Raw genomic sequence first — 22962 nt, forward strand, 5'->3', positions numbered from 1 at the left:
TGAGGTCTGCATATCCTGCTGTGTTTCAAGTTGCGAACAAAGGGCGGAACACAGCAACAAAGGTTTCGATATCCAGGCTTAACAAAGCCCCAGGACAAGATGGCGCCCTCCGCAAGGAGCAGGAGCGAGAGCGCGAAATAAGTCCACGCGCGCGGCGGACTATGCACGCGCCAGGCTCGCTCTGACACCCGTTAGACCCAAATTCGCAAACGCTCATACCGCGCTCGTACAGAGCCAATGAGCACTGTAGTTAGTTCCCACCCACGTTTTCCGCCACTCCCTAGGAACACGCACTGCAGGCCCTAGCCGGATGCCAGTTGCGCAGGTGCAACAGGCTCCTCCTCCCGCGCAACTGACGCAAGGAGACTGCAATCAGTTCTCAATTTATCCCGTGTGACCTTGAGTTTTTCCTTCCTGCGAGGACCGGGGCTGTCTGAAGTGCTGCCTTCATATCCCTCTTTCTTCGGTCGACTCTCTTAGAGCCGAGAGCCACCGCATCTGAAATGGGAGATCAGGCTTTTTTCAACCATCGCATTGCCGCGGACATTATGGGTACTCCCTGACTCCGGGAGCCGCAATCAGATATTCTCTAGTCAGGCGGCGCGGGCAGCGCCTCAGCGGAAGAGCGGGCCTCTGGGTCGCAGTGACCAACCTCCGCCCCCCACCCCACGTGGTTGGAGGGTTCCAGAAGCGCTGTCGCCACGGTACCGCGCCGCTCCGGGTCGCTCGAGCTCTTGATTGCTGCGTTATACTCCGTCGGTGTATCCGCCATGATAAGCGCCAGCCGAGTCGCGGCAGCCCGTCTCGTGGGCACAGCAGCCCCCCGGGCTCCCACGGCCGTCCGCCACCAGGTAAGGAACCGCTGGGCCTTCCCTGAGGGGCTCACGGCCTCGCGGCAGGCCGCGCCCTTTGGGGTCAGAATTTTCTAGATGAGATCATGATGGAAGGAAGGTAGGTAATGGGCCTTCCGTAATTAGTGATGCTGGTTCAAGTCCTTGTTCAGCGTTTTGCCTCTGTGCCTTGGGCCCTGCTGAGTCACATCCCTCGCGATCTAGAGTTTCATCTCACGAATTATCAGGTAGTGGTCCTGGCAGTCCGTTCTGTGGCTGGTTGGACAGGTTTGGCCTTGGGGGCGAAGGATGCGGTGTCTTGGGAGGGAGCCGCTATTAAAGGTTTTATTTTCGCCCGAGAGCTGAAGGACGAGTGCTCTTCTCTGTAAAATACAGTGTGTGGAAGGACTCTTTTGGTACGATGAAATAAAGGAAGGGAAGCACCTAAACAGTAAATCGAAAATCCAACTCCGATTTTCTTGCTTAGGAACGCTTTGTCAAAATCTTCGGTGTAAAATTGTATGCGTTTGTTACTTCAGAAAAAAATAAGCAGATGAGGGGAAAAGGGCATGAAGTGGTTGCTTGTTGTCATCTAAAAAAAAAAGTCAAAAACAATTGCTAGGCCCGGCCCGTGGCTCACTTGGGAGAGTGTGGTGCTGATAACACCAAGGCCACGGGTTCGGATCCCATATAGGGAAGGCTGGTTTGCTCACTGGGTGAGTGTGGTGCTGACAACACCAAGTCAAGGGTTAAGATCCTGGGGCCGGCCCGTGGCTCACTTGGGAGAGTGTGGTGCTGATAACACCAAGGCCACGGGTTCGGATCCCTATATAAGGATAGCCTGTTAGCTCACTTGGGAGAGCGTGATGCTGACAACACTATGTCAAGGGTTGAGATCCCCTTACTGGTCATCTTTTTTGAAAAATAAATAAACTAACTAAAGACATACATCTTTGTACAATAGGAGTCCTCACGTGTGGACTTTAAGGAAGGCTTGGAAATATCTTGACGTTATACTGTAACAAAGATCTTTTACCCTGATGGAAGACCACTACTTGAATTTTTTATTTTTTTATTTTTAATGATTCCACAAGATTAGTAACCACACTTGGCAGCCTTAAACCAGTTGGGTCAGGAGAAGTGTATCTGAGTAACTTAAATCTGTGCTTGCGGTACACATGTATTTAGGCAGAGTTGTACTGCTGACAGTGAAATGAGTAGAATCTGAGTAGTGTCAATAGTTCTCAACCAGCAGCAGTTTTGCCCCCAGGGGACATCTGGCAATGCCTAGAAATATTTTAGGTTATCATAACAACCGGGGTGCTTCCTGGCTTCTAGTGAGTAGAAGCCGAGTATCCTTCTAAACGTCCTATAATCAAGCCCCCCAAAACAAAGATTTGGCTCAAAATTAATAGTGTCAGTGTTGAGAAACCCTATTGTAACATAATTCAGAACAATTTTATGTTTGTTTATTTTTATTTTATTTGGAAATTTTCTACTATATTTATTAAATGTTTTCTGTTTTAGTACCATAATTCCTTTTTTATACTAAGCACTCATTCATCCCACTATACTTCATACATGGTGGCTACTCAGTAGAAGGAAAGTGTTATACTTTCATGTGTTCCTCTGAAGAATAATTGGAATATGTTCAAGTTGTCTTATGTAGTTCATAGTTGCTGCAATTTTTTTTTTTTTTTTTTAATTCTTTTTTCTGTTTAGGATGGCTGGAATGGCTTTAGTCATGAGGCTTTTAGAATTGTTTCGAGGCGGGATTATGCGTAAGTGTGACTTTTCCTTTGAGAGTATACTTACTAAGCCCCAGATCAGTGGTTTCTACATTTGTGATTAACTATTCCTCTATGTGATTACCGTTTGTATTTATTTATAGATTATGTAATGTGCCCCTGTCAATTCCCATTTGAATACTGTCATATATTTTCTCCTTTGGTCATTTTGGAGACTGCTGTTAAGATAACAATAATCATCACATTGTTTTAAATGTACTACAGATCAGAAGCAATCAAGGGAGCAGTTGTTGGGATCGATTTGGGTACTACCAACTCCTGTGTGGCAGTTATGGAAGGTAAACAAGCAAAGGTGAGCATGATTTGAAGCTCTGGGTCACTTAGAGGTAGCCGGTACCCAATCCAGAATTCTGTGCCCTTTGGCTTAGATAAGGGATTCTGAGACCTGATTTACGTTTTAAAAGCTGCTTTTGGTTTTTTCAGACTTGCGAGGTTAACCTTTGTGGTACTGATAATTGAATGGGTTTTACTTCCTAGGATAGAATATTAATATGTCTTTCTCATGTACAGGTAAGGCTACTAACTTATCATTAAAAGGAATTGGAACGGTTTGCACTGTTGATTACTCCTTGTATTCGTTTCTGTTGCTTATAACACAATACCTGGAACTGGGTAATTTATAAAGAAACAATATTTATTGATTACAGTTACAAAGGCTAGGAAGTCCAAAATCCAGGGAATACATCTGGTGAGGGTCTTCTTTGGTAGTGGCTTTACAGTAATGCAGGGGTCTCACATGGCAGAAAATGGTGGGACAGAGAGAGACTCACGGTGTTCTCCTTTTAAAGCCTTCCTAACCTCGACCCTGACCACCATTATTATTATGGCATGATCCTACTATCTAATCACCTCTTCAAGGCCCCACCTTTCAATTACCATAATAACATTTCCTATCCTCAACGGTTATAGTGAGAATTAAACTTCTAATATATGAACTTTGGGGGACAAAATTCAACCAATCCACAGCATTCTGCCCCTGGCCCCCAAAGTTCATGTTCTTCTCAAAGGTAAATATGTTCATTCCATCCCCAGAGTCTTAATTTGTTTCAACTCAAAAGTCCAAAGTTCAAATTCCTGTCTGTGAAATCAAAACAAGTTATCTCCTTCCAAGATACAATGGTGGGACAAGCACAGGGTCCTTATTCCTGACCAAAAAAGGGAAAATAGGCCAAAAGAATGGTAACAGGTCCCAAATAAGTCCGAAACCCAGCAGGACAGGCATTAAATCTTGAAGTTGGTGAATCATGTGCTTTGACTCAGTGTTCGGCATTCTGTGCACACTGGTGCAGGGGTTGGGTCCCCAACGCCTCAGGCAGCTCCATTCCTATGGCTTTCCTGGTCTGAGGTCATGTTTCAGCAGGCTGGCATTGCGCACTGGTAGCTTCACAATTTTGAGGTCTCCATAGTGGTCCTGCTCCGACGGCTCCACTAGGCGTGGTGCTGTTGGGGTTTTTCTGCTGCAACTCCAACCCCGCATTTCCACTCAGTATTGCTCTAACGAAGGCTGTCTGCAGTGACTCCATCCCTGCAACATCTCTCCCTGGGTCCCCAGGCTTTTCCATACATTCTTTGAAATAGGGGTGGAGGTTTCCAAGCCTCCACAACTCTGGCATTCTGCGAGCCTACAGACTTAAAACGGCAACGCCGCCAGGGTTTCTGGCTTGAATTTTCCAAAACTGCGGATCCAGCCACACCTGGAGCCAGTTTAGCAATGGCTGGAGCAGCTGAAATAGCTAGGGTGCTAAGAGCGAGCCCAAGGAGGGTGCTTCAGGCTTGCTCCCAGAGACCATTCTGTCTCCCTAGGCCTCTGGGCCTGTATTGGAAGGGTTGGCCCCAGAGGCTTCTGCAATGCCTTCAGGGCCTTTTTCGCCTTCTCTTGATAATCCCTTTCTTTTGTACTAATCTTAGCAAACGGTTGCTGAGCTGCACCATTTGTATTTTTCTCCTGAAAATGCTCTCTGCTTCTCTACCACATGGCCAGGTTGCAAATTTTCCAAACCTTTACACTCTGCTTTCCTCTTAAATCTGGCTTTGTATAATGCCTTTGCTGCCATAACTCAGTGTAGGCTGTTAGAAGTAGCCATGCGAAGACTATGCTTTCAGGGATCATTTCTACAGTTTGTTACTAGAGAAGTTTCTCTGAATGTGTAGAGCACTAAAAACTATGAGGAGCAGTTGTAGTGTTCTCTCTGGAGCATAAAGCTGGTTCTTGGTGTTGTTTTATTGCAACTGCCATTTACGATTGATGATCGTCCCTGCTTTTCTATTAGAAGAGTAAGGTGGAAAGAACACAGGCTGAGTGGTTTCGGAAAAAAAAAAAGTAGCCGTGCAGCTTCCTGAATGTATTGCTGCTTAGAAATTTCTTCCACCACAGGGCCAGCCTGTGGCTCACTTGGGAGAGTGTGGTGCTGATAACACCAAGGCCATGGGTTCGGATCCCTATATAGGGATGGTCGGTTAGCTCACTTGGGAGAACGTGGTGCTGACAACACCACATCAAGGGTTAAGATCCCCTAGTGGTTATCTTTTAGGAAAAAAAAAAAAGAAAGAAAAGAAATTTCTTCCACCAAATACTTTGGTTCATAACTCCTAAGTTCCAACTCCCACAAAGTTCGAGGGCAGGGACAAAATGCAGCCAAATTCCTTGCCAGTTCATAGCAAGAGTGATTTTTACCCCAGTTTCTAAGAAATCTCTTTTTATTTCTGTTCGAGACCTCCTTAGAATGGTCTTTTTTTTTTTTTTGTCTTTTTTCGTGACCGGCAACGGATCGCAACCCTCAGTGTCGCGCCCGTACCGGACCGGGACCGGCAACAGGATCGCAACCCTCAGTGTTGCTCCCGCACCTCGCTCAGCCAGCGAGCGGCCGGTCTGCATGTGGGATCCGAACCCTCGGCGGGAGCGCCACCACACTTCCCAAGCGGCGCACTGTAGCAGTGCGCCACCAGGCCGGCCCTAGAATGGTCTTTATAGTCCTTATTTTCATAAGCATTCTGGTCACCACCGCTTAACTAGTCTAAAACTTTTCCTGGTTTTCTTGTCTTCTAAACTTTCACCAGCATCTAGGCTTTTTCTAGCCTATTCCTTGAAATTCCTCTAGGCTTTCCTCAACACCTAGTTCAAAGCTGTTTTGACATTTACAAGTAATTGTTATAAGCAACACCCACTCCTGGTACCAATTTTCTATATTAGTCTGTTTCTGTTGCTTATAACAAAATACATGGAACTAGGTAATTTATAAGAAAATGAAATTTATTGCTTATAGTTTCAGAGGCTGGGAAGCCGGAAGTCCAGGGAACACATCTGGTGAGGGTCTTTTTGGTGTTGGCTTTACAGCAATGCAGGTGTCTCACATGACAGAACATGGTGGACCAGAAACTCTTCCAATTGCTTTCCTTTTAAAGCCCTCCTAACCACACCCCTGATCAACATTATTTATCCAGTCACTACAGCATGATCCTCCAATTTAATCACCTCTTCAAAGCTCCACTTTTCTATTACCATAATAGGCTTTCCTACCCTTAACAGTTAAAGTGGGAGTTAAGCTTCTCATATGTAAACTTTGGGGGACAAAGTTCAATCAATGTACAGCATCGTGTAATCAAAACCCTGCTTTTTTGTGTGTGTGTGTGTGGGGGGGGGCTGGTGGCTGGTTCTGAACCCTTGACCTTTCTTATATCAGCACCACGCTCTACTGAGTGAGCTAACCTGTCAGCCCCATTTTTCTTGTCATCTGCACTATGGTTGGAGGTACAGGAACAGGGAAGTGGAGCTCCACATCCTAAGTAAAGTATGTTTTTAGGAGCTCCTGTTTGTTTGGCACCAAGAGAAGATTTCTTCCCTTGGCCCTAGCCTATGGTACTTGGCGTAATTTTCTATATGCCTGAAATTTGTAGCCACCACAAAAAATTTAGAGGTATGTTTAATTTGGGGCTGGCTAGAGTTGGTTAGAGTGCGGTGTTGTAACACCAAGGTCAATGGTTCAGATCCCTGTACTGCCAAAAGAAAAAAGAAAAAAATAAATATATGTAATCGTCCATATGAAAGGAAAGATTACCTTGTCCCAGCACTGAGTATGAAGACCTGATCTAGTCTTTGTCCAGTTTTCTTGTGTTTAGTTATAAGTAGTTTCAAAGTAGTAGAAGACTAGAGATATCAAGGTATCTTAAATATCTACCGTCTTCAGTAGTAGCTATTTACTGTATCAGCTTTCACAGCAGTAAAGCATGCTCATTAGTACTGTTCTTAAATATTTGTTTGGTGATTTGGCACCTGTTTTGTGTCTTAAACAATTGCTGCAGAGATACCACTAACATTAGACTAGAACCTTATTCCCTGTCTTAATTTTGGGAATTTTAGGTGCTGGAGAATGCTGAAGGTGCCAGAACCACCCCTTCAGTTGTTGCCTTTACAGCAGATGGTGAGCGACTTGTTGGCATGCCAGCCAAGCGACAAGCTGTCACCAACCCAAACAATACATTCTATGCCACCAAACGTCTCATTGGCCGACGATATGATGACCCTGAGGTACAGAAAGACATGTGAGTAATAGCAAAAGCACAGTTGTTTGCAAAGGCCACACAGAAGAATATTGCATCACGTTGATCAGGATTACTGGAGCAACTTACTTTAGTGACTTTACATATTGTAAATCCATGGGAGAGATCCATGCCCCTGCCAGAAGGGTAACTCCTTTAAGAAATGCTTTTTCACCTTCACAAATTAGGTCTTTGCTATGTATTGATGTAATATATGAAGATCTGTGAGGCATTCCCGTAAATTGGTATTAGACACATGAGACAGATAATTACATAGGTTTTATATTATGTATATATAACCATCACCTTGTTTTTTCTTTTCAAAGTAAAAATACTAGAAGCCTAAGTAGTTTCCTGTGTAAATCTTATTTTTAAACAGCTTTATTGAGCTCCGAATGGAATATAAATTCCCTATGAATGGATTCATATATATGTGGACTTCTGTGGCTGGCTTCTTTCACTTAGCATAATTTTCAAGGTTCATACATGTTGTAGCATCTATCAATATTTTATTCCTTTTTATGGCCAGACATTCTGCTGTGTGGATATATACCACATTTTGTTTATCATTTTGTCAGTTGATGGACATTTGGGTTGTTTCCACTTTTTGGTGATTATGAATAATGCTGCCATTTTTGTGTAGACATATGTTGTCATGTCTCTTGTGTGGATACCTAGTAATGGGATTGCTCAGACATAACAGTTATGATGTTTCATCTTCAAGTGGAGCTGTCAGACTGTTTTTCAAAGAGGCTGCAAAAATCTTTTGCTTAATGGGAAGTAAAGAATGTTCAGGTTTCATCGGGATGGTGTTTTTACGTGGTAGTGCTTGCTTTCTAAAAATTTTCATTAAATTTCTGAAATTATCATTTGCTGTCCATGGGTCTCTTGGGGTGGAGTATGTACGTTTATGGTATATAGTAACCTTGTTGTGGTAGGTTACACTGGCCATTTTTCTCTAATATAATTTTTGTGTCTTTCAGTAAAAATGTTCCCTTTAAAATTGTCCGTGCCTCCAATGGTGATGCCTGGGTTGAGGCTCATGGAAAACTTTATTCCCCAAGTCAGATCGGAGCATTTGTGTTGATGAAGATGAAAGAGACTGCAGGTGAGTAAATGTAGTTCACATCTGGGAAGGTTCAGGGTGTGCTGTATGATTTCTCTGTGATAACTGGCTCCATACCCTAGTGTTCCACAGTTGAGTCTGTTTTGTATAGAAAACCTGCTAATAGCAAAACTTTGTTATTTTTCATACGTTTACTGCAGATTGAATTTACTTTCAAGGTTTACTAATGGTGGCTGGCTTGTGTTTATTTCCCCAGTAAGGGGCATTGTTCTGTATTAAAAACTAGAAGACTACACATTAAACTTTTGCCCCTGTTAAGTAAAACAACATCCCATTTGAAGAAACCAGTGGCTGTTTTAAATGTAAAAGTCATTGTAGCTTGGTGAACTTTCACTAAAATGTTAAAGGTGAGATCTTTGGTTTTCAGCTAGTATCTTTAATTGGAGTGTTTTCTTACAAGGACTCTACATGTTAAGTCACTTGCCCAAAAACTGATGAGTGTTGTTTGTGGCTACAAAAGAGGATCACACAAATTGTTAGGCTACGTTAATAATTCTCTTGCCTGTTGTATATGACAAAGTCCCATGATTGAATTTCATTCTTTCTTTTTTTTTTCAGAAAATTACTTAGGACACACAGCAAAAAATGCTGTGATCACAGTCCCAGCTTATTTCAATGACTCACAGAGACAGGTGAGGTGAATTAGCGTTCTTATTCACAAAAAGTAATGGTAGTTGAGACACAAGAGTGGAAAAACGCTTTTTCTTTGTTTTCTCTAGGCCACTAAGGATGCTGGCCAGATATCTGGACTCAATGTGCTTCGGGTGATTAATGAACCCACAGCTGCTGCTCTGGCCTATGGTCTGGATAAATCAGAAGACAAAATGTAAGTTTGTGCAGTAAATTCCACCTGTATGTATGAGACTAAGGTTAGGGAGCTCTGAGTCTGATCCTAGATCATCTCTTGATTTCTTAGTGTTTGAGCCTTGTCCTTGGACTAAAAATGCCTTTACTTTATACAAGGCTGTATGGTCTCTGTTTTTCATTTGTTTGAAGACCATTTCTTTGTTTATTTACTTTTGGTTTGTGTTAATTTTTCTTTGCCTTGATAGGAATGTCGGCAAGTATTATTCATCCAAAACTGTGATTGAATACTGTCAGTTTTATTGCTTTTAAAAATTGAGTTTCGTTTCAGCTCTGTGTGTGCATTGTACATTACCTCTTAAAGCCACGTGTTAACCAACATGTCACTTAGGCAGTTATCAGATTTCATAATTATTCTTCAGGAAATAGCTAAGTTAATTTTCATTTGGTTATTGAGATTTATACATTTGTGACAGATTTTTTTCCTTAAAACTTTCTCTCCTTTCTAGCATTGCTGTGTATGATTTAGGTGGTGGAACTTTTGATATTTCTATCCTGGAAATTCAGAAAGGAGTATTTGAGGTGAAATCCACCAATGGGGACACTTTCTTAGGTGGTGAGGACTTTGACCAGGCCTTGCTACGATACATTGTGAAGGAGTTCAAGAGAGAGGTTAGTTACCATTGTGGTTAATATGTAGACACTGGATATTGAGAATTTCTGTTCTTTTTTATATTTTTATTTTTGTTTTTGGTGGCTGGCCAGTACAGGAATCCACACCCCTGACCTTGGTGTTATCAACACCATGCTCTAACCAAGTGAGCTAACCAGCCAGCCCTGGATATTGAGAATTTCTTTGTTCAGATTGCTCTTTGCTTCATTTACAATCTTTTTGCCCTTAAGGGAGCACTGAAATAATTGCATTTTGTGTTAATAGGTGTACTGAACTATTCTGGTTATTGCAGCTTCAGATTGGGAACAAATAAGGGACATAAGTTTATGGCACTCAGTATATAATACTGGGAGAGGAATATGGGTAACTCCTTTTTGAACTAGAATCCTAGGGCTGGAAAGAACTGAACATCAGTTCAGCCCCCTGCTTCCAGGCACAGATACCGTTTTCAGAAGAAGCTACTTTTCCCCTACACATTTTTAAGAGTGATAAAAAGTAATTCATGTTTGCTCAAAAAGGTATGGCTCCATTTTGTGTTGTTCCACGTTTCTGCTATGATTTAAGTAGTATTCGTCATCTCACTAATGCTAGTATTGTGTGTTTTAACTTTGTAGACAGGGGTTGATTTGACCAAAGACAACATGGCACTTCAAAGGGTGCGGGAAGCTGCTGAGAAGGCTAAATGTGAACTCTCCTCATCTGTGCAGGTGAGACATGGAAAAGTCCCAGCAGTCTTGAATATTTTCAGCCTGAGTTTATTTGAATAGAATATTCTAATTGGCCTAATGCCAGTTCAGTCTTTTTACAGTTTTCTGGTTGGCAGAAACCTTTGCCATGAGCAAAGGAGCAGTATGAGCTTTAGTTTGTTTTTAATGGATGAGCTGAAATTTTTTAACCACCCAAATGAGAGGTTATGTATACCGGAGCCAGATATTAAGATCTGAATCATAGTTGATGCAGTTGTTTGCCTTTAAGTTAAAGACGTGGATTTAAAAATCTAGTCTAGCATTGTGCAAAATTAGAATTACCAGCCTGGAAAAACTGCTGTCTTCACTTAACTGAACACATCTCTCCCTGTGAATTGTGGGAGTCTCTATCTCTCATTTAATAATTTGTTCCTTTGTTTGTTTTTGGCGGCTGGCTGGTACAGGGATCAAACCCTGGACCTTGGTGTTATCAGTACCGTGCCATAATCAAGTGAGCTAACCAGCCAACTCATTTAATAATTTGGATGGCCAGTCTAGAAAATGATCTGTGAAACCTTGCTGAAGTCTACACCTGTGCACAGATTCCCTCTGAAAGCATCAGATTTGCTTGGCTTCTGTGAGAGGTGAAGCCTCACTTTCCCTTAACTACCAAGAATAGAATTGTAGAAACTGTATTAAATCTGAGTTGGAGACCCACAAAGATGGAAGATAGCAGATCTATTTCTGGGTTCTTAAGTGACAGCAGGAAGAGCAGAGCTGTGACTTCTTAAAATTTTTTTCCTAAGCAGTAGGCTTTATCCATCTATTTATGTATGTATGTTTGTTTTGGTAGCTGGCTGGAACAGGGATCCAAACCCTTGACCATGGTGCTTGATGTTATCAGCACCAGCTCTAACCAAGTGAGCTAGCTGGCCAGCCTAGACTTTGTTTTTATAGCAGTTTTACATTCACAGAGAAATTGAACGGAGAGAACAGATACTTGCCTCACATCACCACCATCCCTATATAGTTTCTACTATTATTAACTTGTTACATTAGTGTGGTACATTTGTTACAATTTTGAACCAATATTGATGTTATTATTAACTCAGTTTTACTTTAGGGTTTCTTTGTGTTGTGCAGTTTTATGGGTTTTGCCAAATACATGTCATGTATTTGCTATTACAGCATCATACAAAATTGAGTACTTTCCTTGTTTGTTTGATCACCGGCAGGGAAGTGGTATTTACAGAAACTGTCAATGTGTTGATAAAGTGGTTGCTACTAATTAGCCTGCATTTCAACCTGAGTTTTGTTTTTGTCTTTTTTTAAGTGGCTGTGAAGAGTAGACAAAGTTGTACACACTCATCCTTGCTGCTCATGATGTTACTTTGTTCCTGCTATCATATGGAGTAGCAGAACTTTGCAGCATGATGATTAGGGTTGGAGTTGAAATGTGTGGTAGTGCCAGAAGATAATTTGTAATGCTTTAAAGGGATTTGACACTTTTTGTGGGAGTGATACATTGGAAGATGTTGGCTGGCTTTAATTAGTGTGGTATCCCATTAATAGTCATTTAGATTGTTTTCCAGCATTTAGTTTTATAGCAAGATGTATTGTACATATTGTACAAGCATTCTTGTACTTTCAGGTTTGTATAAGTGATTGTAAATCTGTAGGATAAATTCCTAGAAGCATTTATTACTCTCATGTAGTTTATAGTGTGATTGGGCAGATGGACATTAATTAGAACATTATATTTTTTGTTGGTTTGCTTTTTTTTTTTGGTGGCTGGCCAGTATGGGGTTCTGAACCCATGACCTTTGTGTTATAAAGCTGCACTCTAACCAACTCAGCTAACTGGCCAGCCGAGAACATTGTATTAATAAATGTCAAACCAGAAGTGATAAAGTAGAAGAGTGATGATTCCGCAAGCAGGCTGCTGGGGTTCAAGTCCCTGTTCATCACTGCTTAGCTGTTGATGTTTCTTATCTACAAAATGAGGATATTAGTAGTATTTTCTCCCTTAAAGTTGTGAGGATTACCGAATTAATACATATAGTATGCTCAGGATAATGTGAAGTAAACATCGGGTATTCTAAAATGTAAGTTATTGTTAATGTAACAGGTGATAAAAAGGCAGAATTACATTTATAATTTTAAAAAGTAACCTGACAGAGTGTTCAGGATAACAAGGATAGCTCCTGATAGATGACTTAACCAGGAGAAGATAAGGGGCAGTATGTATTAGGCTCTGGGGTGAAGACCTGAGAAGGGCCAGTGTGGCTAAAGTGCAGATGCAGAGAGGGGGTGGCCATCATGGAAGGTGAAGCTAGAGGCTTTATTTATTTTTTTAAAAAGGTGACCAGTAAGGGGATCTTAACCCTTGACTTGCTGTTGTCAGCACCATGCTCTCCCAAGTGAGTGAACTGGCCATCCCTATATAGGGATCCGAACCCGTGGCCTTGGTGTTATCAGCACCACACTCTCCCAAGTGAGCCACGGGCCGGCCTGAAGCTAGAGGCTTTATACATTTGGGGTTTGGTGTCTATCCCGAGATAATTGAGTACAAACTCCAGAAGAGTTTTAAGTTGGTGGTAGTATGTGGTCTTATTTTGATTCATGAAAAGCCTTCTGGCTGTGGTGGAGTGGAGAATTGTTTGGTAGCATCCTGTGGCAGAGGGCAGTGGATGTGGGAAGATGTGGGGAGGCTATCCTAACACCAGGTGGTTTGTAAACACCAGCAGACTGCTTGCAGAACCGTCACTCTTCTACTTTACATCACTTCTGGTTTGACATTGTCTGGGCCGGCTGGTTAGCTAAGTTGGTTAGAGTGCAGCGTTATAACACAAAGGTCATGAGTTCAGATCCCCGTACTGGTCAGCCACAAAGGAAGTACTTGAACTAGAGCTGGGGAGCGAGAGATAACCTGGCTGGATTTCAGTGGCACAGAACTTTTGTGGTGGCTGTAGAGGTTTGAGAGTTGGTAGTCCTGGAGTTTTTCAGATTGGCATTACTGTTAGCATTTAGAGGTGTGCTAATAACCGCAGCTACATGTGGGTATTTTAATTAAAATTAAATAAACTTTAAAATTCTGTTCCTTAGTTGCACTGGTCTTATTTCAAGTGCTCAGTAGCCGTACGTGAGTGGTTACTGAATTCGACAGGATAAAGAACATTTTCATTGTCACAGAAAGTTCCACTGGACAGCATTGGCTTATATAATTAAATTCTATTCTCTGATTTGGTTTATTAACATCTTGCAAAGAAGAAAGAAATTGTCAGTGGTATTCTTTAAAGCAAAGTCCACTACCTATTTCTACAGATGGCGTGTTAACTCATTATTTATTCAGTATTTAAATGTTTAGAGTGCTTTCTCCTAAAGAAAGATAGTTAAGGACTCACTCCTCTCGATTAATATTTACACTGTGCTGGCCTCTTTGCTGGCTGTCAGCAAATTCTGTGATGAATTTTGTTAGTCTAAATATTCCAAGTTACACATTATAAGATCCTGTGCCTTACTAGGGTTTGGGATTTATTAAATACTGGCGGTTAACATTGTGCAACTATCAGGTGCTCGCCACAGATGTGATTGCATGCAGGTCAGTCCTCTTTATTTTTTTTTTTTGCAGATTTTTTTTTTTTTTTTAATTTTTATTTTGTCAATATACAATGTATATGATTATTATGGCCCATCACCGACACCTCCCTCCCTCCTCCCTCTCTCCCCTCCCCCCCAAGCATTTCTGTAGCTTTCTTAACCACTTAACAAGCTTCCTAGAACATAAAAAGCCTGGGGTGATGGCACATTATTTGGTTCAGAGCGTACCTTTGACATTTTTCTTCATGTACATGAGATATTTTGAAAACTTGGTGAAAGAAAACATTATTCGTATTTGTTTGTTCTTCCTTTTTTGGCAGCCGGCCGTTACCAGAATCCGAGCCCATGACCTTGGGGTTATAAGGCTGCTCTCTAACCAGTTGTGCTAACTGGTCCATCCTTTAATGTGATTCTTAATGAAAGTAGGTCTGACCCTCACTGTGGCTTTCCAAGTCTTTCTGTCCTAGGATATGGTCTTATTTTAACTGAGGTAATAAAGAAACTTAACTACCATTGACCTTCCCATTGATGTACAATTAAACATATCCTTTGCAGACCGACATCAACTTACCATATCTTACAATGGATACTTCTGGACCCAAGCATTTGAATATGAAGCTGACCCGGGCTCAATTTGAGGGCATTGTCACTGATCTAATCAGGAGGACTATGGCTCCATGCCAAAAGGCTATGCAAGATGCAGAAGTCAGCAAGAGTGACATAGGAGAAGTGATTCTTGTTGGTGGCATGACTAGGATGCCCAAGGTATGGACCCATGGAGTTCTTGTCATGGGAGGAGGAGAGGGCTAGCACATAATGTATTCTGGGGACTGGTGGCTTATGTTGTATATGGACATGAATATGTGGTCCATTCTGCTAGGGTGACCTGAAAGAGGGATGGAATTGTGTTCTCACTGAAGAGTTTACAACTTTTTTTTTTTTTTTTAATTAAAAGGTACCTAAAAAACAATTAGGTAGAGAATGTCTTTTGGGACAGTATCAAGGGAGGATTTCTTTTTTATTTATTTATTTTCTTAAGATGACCGGTAGGGGGATCTTAACCCTTGACTTGGTGTTGTCAGCACCACACTCTCCAAAGTGAGCCACAGACCAGCCCTAAGGGAGGATTTCTAACTCAGTCTTGTAGAATTTTCACAAGTGAAAGTTTGAGGTCAGAGATAGCTTAAAACTTTGCAGCATAGTGCCTGGGGTTTCTTTTGCATCTCTTCAACAAAGATTTGTGCAGTGATGCATTTTATTCATCAACACATCATTCTGAAAGCACAAATGTGTGGAAAACTAATGACTGAGCACAGACCTGTTGAAGGTGCAATTCTTCCTTGGCTGCCTGAGTAGAATTACCTTGGGCCTGAGTTAGTGACTTATTTTCTTCATTTTTCCATTGGAATATGTGGGCTTAGGAAAATGCATACAGAAGAAACCTGAGGGAGAGGAACAAAAAGAGGCTCTGGGCCAGGAGGATATCTTGATGTTAACAGATTATCCTAGATGTCATTCAGATAGCACTTTTTCTTGGCCTTAATATAATAAACAGGAGGAAAGAATATGCCCCACATCAGTACCAGTTTTATTATGGCTTCCTTTAAATTGGTTTTTAGTTGATAATGCAGCAGAGGGCTTGGACTACACGATTTCGAAGTCCCCTTACTTTCCACCTTGTGTTTCAAGTGATTTAATGTGTTGTGTGGGAAACCAGAAATAAAACTTACACGAATTCTTCCCAAATTTAAAAGGGCCATGAATGAGGTACTGCCATGAATAAAGTATGTGAGTATTATCAGATCATTAACAAGAACTCAACTATGAAATAGTAGTTTGAGTAAACATTCTTGGATCTTGGGGCCGGCCCGGTGGCGCACTGCTACAGTGTGCCGCTTGGGAAGCGCGGCGGCGCTCCCACCGAGGGTTCGGATCCCACATACAGACCGGTTCCCGCTCGCTGGCTGAGCGAGGTGCGGGAGCAACACCAAGGGTTGCGATCCCGTTGCCAGTCCCGGTCCGGTACGGGCGTGACACTGAGGGTTGCGATCTGTTGCCGGTCATGAGAAAAGACAAAAAGGGAGGAAAAAAAAAAAATTCTTGGATCTGAATCAACCTGTCTTGAGACTTGCTTAGGACATACATGTGCTCTTTCCCATTCTAAGGCAGTTGCTCTGAGTGTTGGGTGACAGGTTCTTTATCTTTGATGCTCAGGTTCAGCAGACTGTGCAGGATCTTTTTGGTCGAGCCCCAAGTAAAGCTGTCAATCCTGATGAGGCTGTGGCCATTGGAGCTGCCATTCAGGGAGGCGTGTTGGCTGGTGATGTCACAGATGTGCTGCTCTTGGATGTCACTCCTCTGTCTTTGGGTATTGAGACTCTGGGAGGTGTCTTTACCAAACTTATTAACCGGAACACTACTATTCCAACCAAGAAGAGCCAGGTAAGAGCCATCTTTCCCTACCTTGTCACTGAGGTATTTAGATTCTGTGAGGGATGTGATTGCAGTCACTTATGTGAGCTTTTTCTAGAAAACTTGACTCTGTTTTGCAGTCCAGAGTAGTTGACTGTGGGTGGTGAGTCTCATCTTTAGTTTTTTTCTTTTGTTCCTGGGAAAGTTCTTACATGTTAGCTGGCAGTGATGATTGTAGGGAGGGTGTCAACAGTCTCTCCTTCACAGGATTAACATGATTTGCTGAAAGGAGTCTCAGTTGTTTGGGAGAGAATTCCATGTAGTGTTCTGTTACCAAAGACAGTAAAAAGAATAGCCTGGCCAAGACTTGGGGAGTGTGCTTGTTTTATGAGTTGAATGATGGTATAATAGGGGTACTGAGATACCAAGCAGGGCTATTTGAACAGGCTTGGTCTTGGATTAAGAATTATTTCCTGGCTTTCCCAATCTTAACATTTTTTCTGAAAAACTATGGCTTTTGCTGTATTTGTTAACACATCATTCTGAAGAAAGGTGTGGTGACTTCCTGTGACTGAGAACATGATACATCTCTTGTTTCTGATCCGAGTTTCCCCAGACCAGTGTGTTTCAACATTTAACTCCTTCTCTTGAGGCTGCCTGTGCTAATGCTGTATTTTTGTACAGTGCATTTGCTTAGTTGAGACAGTAGCTATTATATGCTCTTTTGCTGTACTAATCCTACTCCTTTTCCCTGTAAAGACATAGCCTTTGTTCTGAACATAGGACCCTTCCAATGTTGAGATGTGAATTTCTTTCTCTGGCTTGCCTATTGTCTGTATAAGTAGAGTAGTTTTCTTTCTTTTCTTCTCTTTTTTTTTTCGGTGGCTGGCCAGTATGGGGATCAAACCCTGAATCTAGGTGTTATCATCATCATTCTCTAACCAACTGAGCTAACTGGCAGCCCAGGGGAGTAGTTTAATTGGTTGGCAAACCCAGGAAGTTTTCTTCCTCCCTAGGTGTTTTCTACTGCTGCTGATGGTCAGACTCAAGTGGAGATTAAAGTGTGTCAGGGTGAGAGAGAGATGGCTGGAGACAACAAACTTCTTGGACAGTTTACTTTGGTAGGTATTGTTAATCCTGAATATTGCTTAGTCTCTTCAGTGTAAAGTTAGACAATATTCTAACCCATAAAAACGTTACTACAAACTACTAACATACAAACGTGTACTATGTTATCTTGAGAAGGTATGCAAATGAATTCTGCAAGTGGATACCGATTGCTTTAGTTTTTACCTGAAAGCCTTGCTTGCTATTGTGCCTTAGGAACTTCATCAAGAAGTTTATAAATATAAGAAGCAGGGAAATGTTCAGAATCAATCATTTCTCCTGATTACTCATTTAAAAGACGTTTGATATTGGTTTCTGATCAGCACTGCTTATTGATACTTGGTGAGATGAACAATAGTGGGGAGGTTGGCTCTCTTTCAGTATGTCCTGCATACCAGGTACATACAGCCATTTATGGATATTTGCTACATAACTAATCTTCACAGGTATAAGCCCTGTTGATTTCAGGACGTGATAAACCTACTACCCTCATTTGCGTTTTTGTACACTAGGTCAAGGTATTCATTGTTCCTCCCAGAAACGAGCTGACTTCTTTACCAGAAGACCATATAGATTTGAACATAATAGCACTGGAACCCCTCCCTCTGTGAGAGGAGCTTACTCTTGATATTTGCTTATTTATTTTAGATTGGAATTCCCCCAGCCCCTCGTGGAGTCCCTCAGATTGAAGTTACATTTGACATTGATGCCAATGGGATTGTACATGTTTCTGCCAAAGATAAGGGCACAGGACGTGAGCAGCAGAGTAAGTCCTCTTAATTTTCAGACTAAGAGGGAGATAAGGGACGCTGTTGGGAAATAGACCTTCTTGTTGTGCTGCATGTCTTTTTTCCCCCAGCCTCGGGGGAGGATGATGAGTCCTTTTTGCCCCTTTTCTCCTCAGTTATCAGATTGATTTTTACAAGTGTAGTATTTATTCCCCAAAAAATAGGCAAGCAGTGAGGCTGAAGTTTTAGTAGGCAGGAGGCCAGCCAGTTGGACTTTAGGTTTCCTTTTCCTTCTTAAAGGAAAATAGGGTATTCCTCTTTGTAATTTGCCTCAAGATTGACTACTGTGAGCTGGTGTATTTCTTTTCTTAATAGAGGAAGAAGAGGCATATAATTTTACTTTGGAACTAATGAAATGCCTTTTTTTATTACAGTCGTAATCCAGTCTTCTGGTGGATTAAGCAAAGATGATATTGAAAATATGGTTAAAAATGCAGAGAAGTATGCTGAGGAAGACAGGAGAAAGAAGGTGATCACTTTTTGCCTTTCTTCTGAGCTTCTTAATCTTAGTAAAGCTGGGACATGAAAGTGGGAGTTTGGACATGTCATTGCTCTTATATTTCTCTTGCCTCAATCTATTCTTTCTTCCCCTTTGCTCATAACTTAGGTGTGGAATGCCTTTCTTATTTCTTCTCGGTCTTTCGCTGTCAAAATTCTCATGTTACAGGGGCCGGCCCGGTGGCGCACTGGATAGTGCGCCGCTTGGGAAGCGCGGCGGCGCTCCCGCCCGAGGGTTCGGATCCCACGTACAGACCAGTTCCCGCTCGCTGGCTGGGCGAGGCGCGGGAGCAACGCCGAGGTTTGCAATCCCGTTGCCGGTCCGGTGCGGGGGCGGCACTGAGGGTTGCGATCCGTTGCCGGACACGGAAAAAAGACAAAAGACAAAAAAAAAAAAAAAAAAATCTCATGTTACAAAATACAGCTCAAATCACTCTTTTTATTTTTTTTCCTTTTTGTCTTTTTTTTCGTGACCGGTAACGGGATCACAACCCTTGGTGTCGCGCCCACACCGCGCTCAACCAGTGAACGGACCGGTCTCCATATGGGATCTGAACCCTCGGCGGAAGCGCTGCACTCTACCGAGTGCACCACTGGGCCAGCCCTCAAATCACTCTTTTCTCCCCCCCCCCTTTTTTTGTCTTTTTTTTTTTTTCGTGTCCGGCAACGGATCGCAACCCTCAGTGTCGCGCCCGTACCGGACCGGGACCGGCAACGGGATCGCAACCCTCGGCATCGTGTCCACATCTCGCTCAGCCAGTGAGCGGGAACCGGTCTGTATGTGGGATCCGAACCCTCGGTGGGAGCGCCGCTGTGCTCCCAAGCGGTGCACTGTAGCAGTGCGCCACCGGGCCGGCCCTCAAATCACTCTTAAAGCTGTCCCAGACTACCTCAAACCACAGTGATTTCTCTCTCATTTTCTATTTTATTCTGTAACTGTACGCAGCAGATAGTTTAGTCTTGCTCACTGTGGACATTCAGCAAACTATGGTTGATTGGAAAATCTTCCTTTATGTTAAACTTCTAATTTCTTCCAGGAACGAGTTGAAGCAGTTAATATGGCCGAAGGAATCATTCATGACACAGAAACCAAAATGGAAGAATTCAAGGACCAATTGCCTGCTGATGAGGTGAGTTCTGTTTTAAAATAACTCGAAGTTGGAGGCATTATCATCAGTGTCATTAAAATTCATTTTTTGTGGGTATTGGTAGGGATTTAATTTTTAATTGTTTTTGAATATTAACTGCCACATGTTATGGGACAGGAAACCTGGAAAAGTGAGGATTTTTTTTCCTTTTTCTCTTTTTTTCTAAGTGTAACAAGCTAAAAGAAGAGATTTCCAAAATGAGGGAGCTCTTGGCTAGAAAAGACAGCGAAACAGGAGAAAACATTAGGCAAGCAGCATCCTCCCTTCAGCAGGCATCATTGAAGCTCTTTGAAATGGCGTACAAAAAGGTAAAGGAACTGATGGAATGGTGTTTTGGTCCTAATTTGACCTTGATCTGACTGCTCTTGATTACTATCACTGGTGGTTTCCTCCATTGCCATTTATGGAATTGAGAAGTGAGTTGGAAATATCCTCTTGCCCTTTTGACTCTACTTTGGGAGTGGGGGTAGGGTCAAGTGAAGGATTCACAGAAACCACCAAATAGTGTACAAGGAGGGGAGAGAGACTGGAATAGAGACACAGAATGGGGAAAATGTGGCTCCTTCATTTTTGCATTCAGCAGAGAGCAGCATAGCCCTGACATTAAATCTGAGTGGCTCTCAAATGTTTTCTTAACAGATGGCATCTGAGCGAGAAGGCTCTGGAAGTTCTGGCACTGGGGAACAAAAGGAAGATCAAAAGGAGGAGAAACAGTAATAGTAAATTTTGGAGCCAAAAGGACACATACTATGAAGCTTGGGAGTGAAGGGATTTCCTGAGCAGAAATGGGCAAACTTCAGTCTCTTTACTGTGTTTTTGCAGTATTCTATATAATTTCCTTAATATGTAAACTTAGTGTCTGTTAATGGTCATTTAATGAGTGATAATTCCCCAGCAGTAGAAAGTTGACAATGTTCTGTCCCTAGCCTGTCATCATTTTTCAGCTGCATGTAAAAGGGTGATAGGACAATTTATTGATCATTATAAAGACTTAACATTGTTTTGTGCTGAAGTGGCCATATTTTTAAGGGATGAAACCATTTCACACACAACAATGAAGGTGGTCAGTCACACCTGGAATGAGACCATATAGGGATGAGATCCTTTTAGTTAGGTGAGTAACTGCTGTACTCCGGCTTGTGTGTATTTGGGGTCCTTCCACTGAGGCCTTGAAAGGCGAACCAGCTGTGCCATATTTATAGGTGGGGCAAGGAAGCCAGATCAATGGAAAACTAAGCTAGCTATTTATGTTAGGTACAGCTTGTAAAACAAGGTAGTAATGAGGCTCCCTAACTTTCCTAAGGCATACTTTTATAGCTACCTTCTGGCCTGTGTCTGTCACCTACATCCTTGATGATTGTTCTTTTTGATCCATTATGGATTTTTTAAAAAATAAATATGAAAAGCATCTTGATCTCGTTTGTGAGTGGTAAGACTCTTAAGATTTGACTTTAGGAATATGAAGACCTCTGCTTCCCATACATCCCAAGGGGGGAAAATACAGCTAACACTGGCTAAAAATGCAAACAAATTGAAGATGTGGAAGGGGTGGTATAATGAAATGATAAGTAGTATTAGCATAGGCAAATCTGTTAGGAGCATGTGTGTGTGTTCCCCTGCCCGGTAGCCCTATCTTAAATTTGGAATTGAAACAGTCTACATACAGATAAACCAGGACTATTTTCAGGTTGCTTTCAGCTGTAAGTAGCAAAAAAAAAATACAACCAGAATTGGCTTACGTTAGAGAAACTCATATTTTGTAATAAGTTCTATGGTATGACTTCAATGGCTTAAAAATAACGAACCCAGATTCTTTCCCTATTTCTGCTCTTCTATTCTCAGTGTATTGGCTTGTCCCATATTTTCTGATGTAGTTCTAATAATCACATGCTGACAATTTAGGAAGCAGAAAGGTGACTGCTTTTCTCTTGTATTTCATTCAGTGTAAAGAATTACTTCCAAAAGTCCCCAAGCAGACTTCCGTTCATGTTTCATGAATTATTGTCATATGTCATGCCTAAAGGAGTCTCTTACCAAGAAGATGGCCTTAGACTATCAGACATAATGCCTACTCTTAGGTTTTGTAATGATACCTAGAAACAAAATTCGTACATTTTAAAAAATCAATATAAGAAATCAGTTTAATGCTCTAGTGTGAAGGAAGTGATTGAGACAATAATTACATTCCTGGAAAATGCAATGTTTGTTACCACCCATGTAAAAGATTCTTGGGATTCATGTGAAAAATTTTAGGCCCAAGTTTCAGACACATAAACACTTGATGGGAACATTTAGGAATGTGTAGTAATTTCTTCATTATGAAGGATTGTTCTGTGGTGTGCTGGAAAATATTTAGCATTTCTGGTTGGCCCTTGCTGAACTGTCTCCCTGAGTTTTTTTTTTAAAAAAAAAAGCCCTCCAGGATTTCCAAAGTACCTCAGTTGGGAACTACTGGCTTATATTAGTCAAGATTCATCCTTCAGATCAGGGAAAAGAGCCAGGCATCCCCCGAACTTATGGGTTCTATTAGAAAGGAGGGAGAAGAGCTGCTTGGGTAGGTACCCATATCTGCTTTCTCAAGCTGCTCCATGGGTAGGAGTGAACGCACTGTATTTCAGGTACCTACCAAGAAAGCTGATAGTGCAAAATAGTCTTGAAAGGTATATTAGGATTCCCCAGAGATACAGAACCAATAGGCATATATAGAATGAGATTTACTGTAAGGAATTGGCTCACACAGTAATGGAGGCTGAGAAGTCCCACAATCTGCTACCTAAGCTGGAGACCCAGGAAAGTCAGTGGTGTAAAATTCCAGTCACCAGAAACACCAGTGGTGGTAAGTCGCAGTCCAAGGTTAGGAAAAGATGGATGTCTCAGCTTAAGCAGGCAGAGAGAATTTCAAACTGGTTTTTTTTGTTTGTTTGTTTCTTTTTCTATTTGGATCCT

At 41.9% G+C, this 22962-nt stretch overlaps 1 protein-coding gene across 1 annotated transcript; it reads left to right on the plus strand.

Moving 5' to 3' along the window:
- The first annotated feature begins 675 nt into the window (after positions 1-675).
- On the plus strand, positions 676-21430 carry HSPA9 (heat shock 70kDa protein 9 (mortalin)). Its single transcript, XM_008572784.1, has 17 exons — positions 676-851; positions 2553-2611; positions 2843-2930; positions 6996-7177; positions 8158-8282; positions 8859-8932; positions 9020-9126; positions 9614-9776; positions 10392-10484; positions 14619-14828; positions 16278-16505; positions 17492-17596; positions 18231-18348; positions 18745-18839; positions 19906-19998; positions 20184-20324; positions 20656-21430. The coding sequence occupies exons 1-17, from the start codon at positions 771-773 to the stop codon at positions 20731-20733; spliced, it is 2040 nt and encodes a 679-aa protein (XP_008571006.1). The 5' UTR covers positions 676-770; the 3' UTR covers positions 20734-21430.
- Positions 21431-22962: the final 1532 nt, after the last annotated feature.

The sequence above is a fragment of the Galeopterus variegatus genome, unplaced genomic scaffold (assembly GCF_000696425.1).
Source record: "Galeopterus variegatus unplaced genomic scaffold, G_variegatus-3.0.2 Scaffold836, whole genome shotgun sequence".
In the NCBI taxonomy this organism is placed as follows: domain Eukaryota; kingdom Metazoa; phylum Chordata; class Mammalia; order Dermoptera; family Cynocephalidae; genus Galeopterus; species Galeopterus variegatus.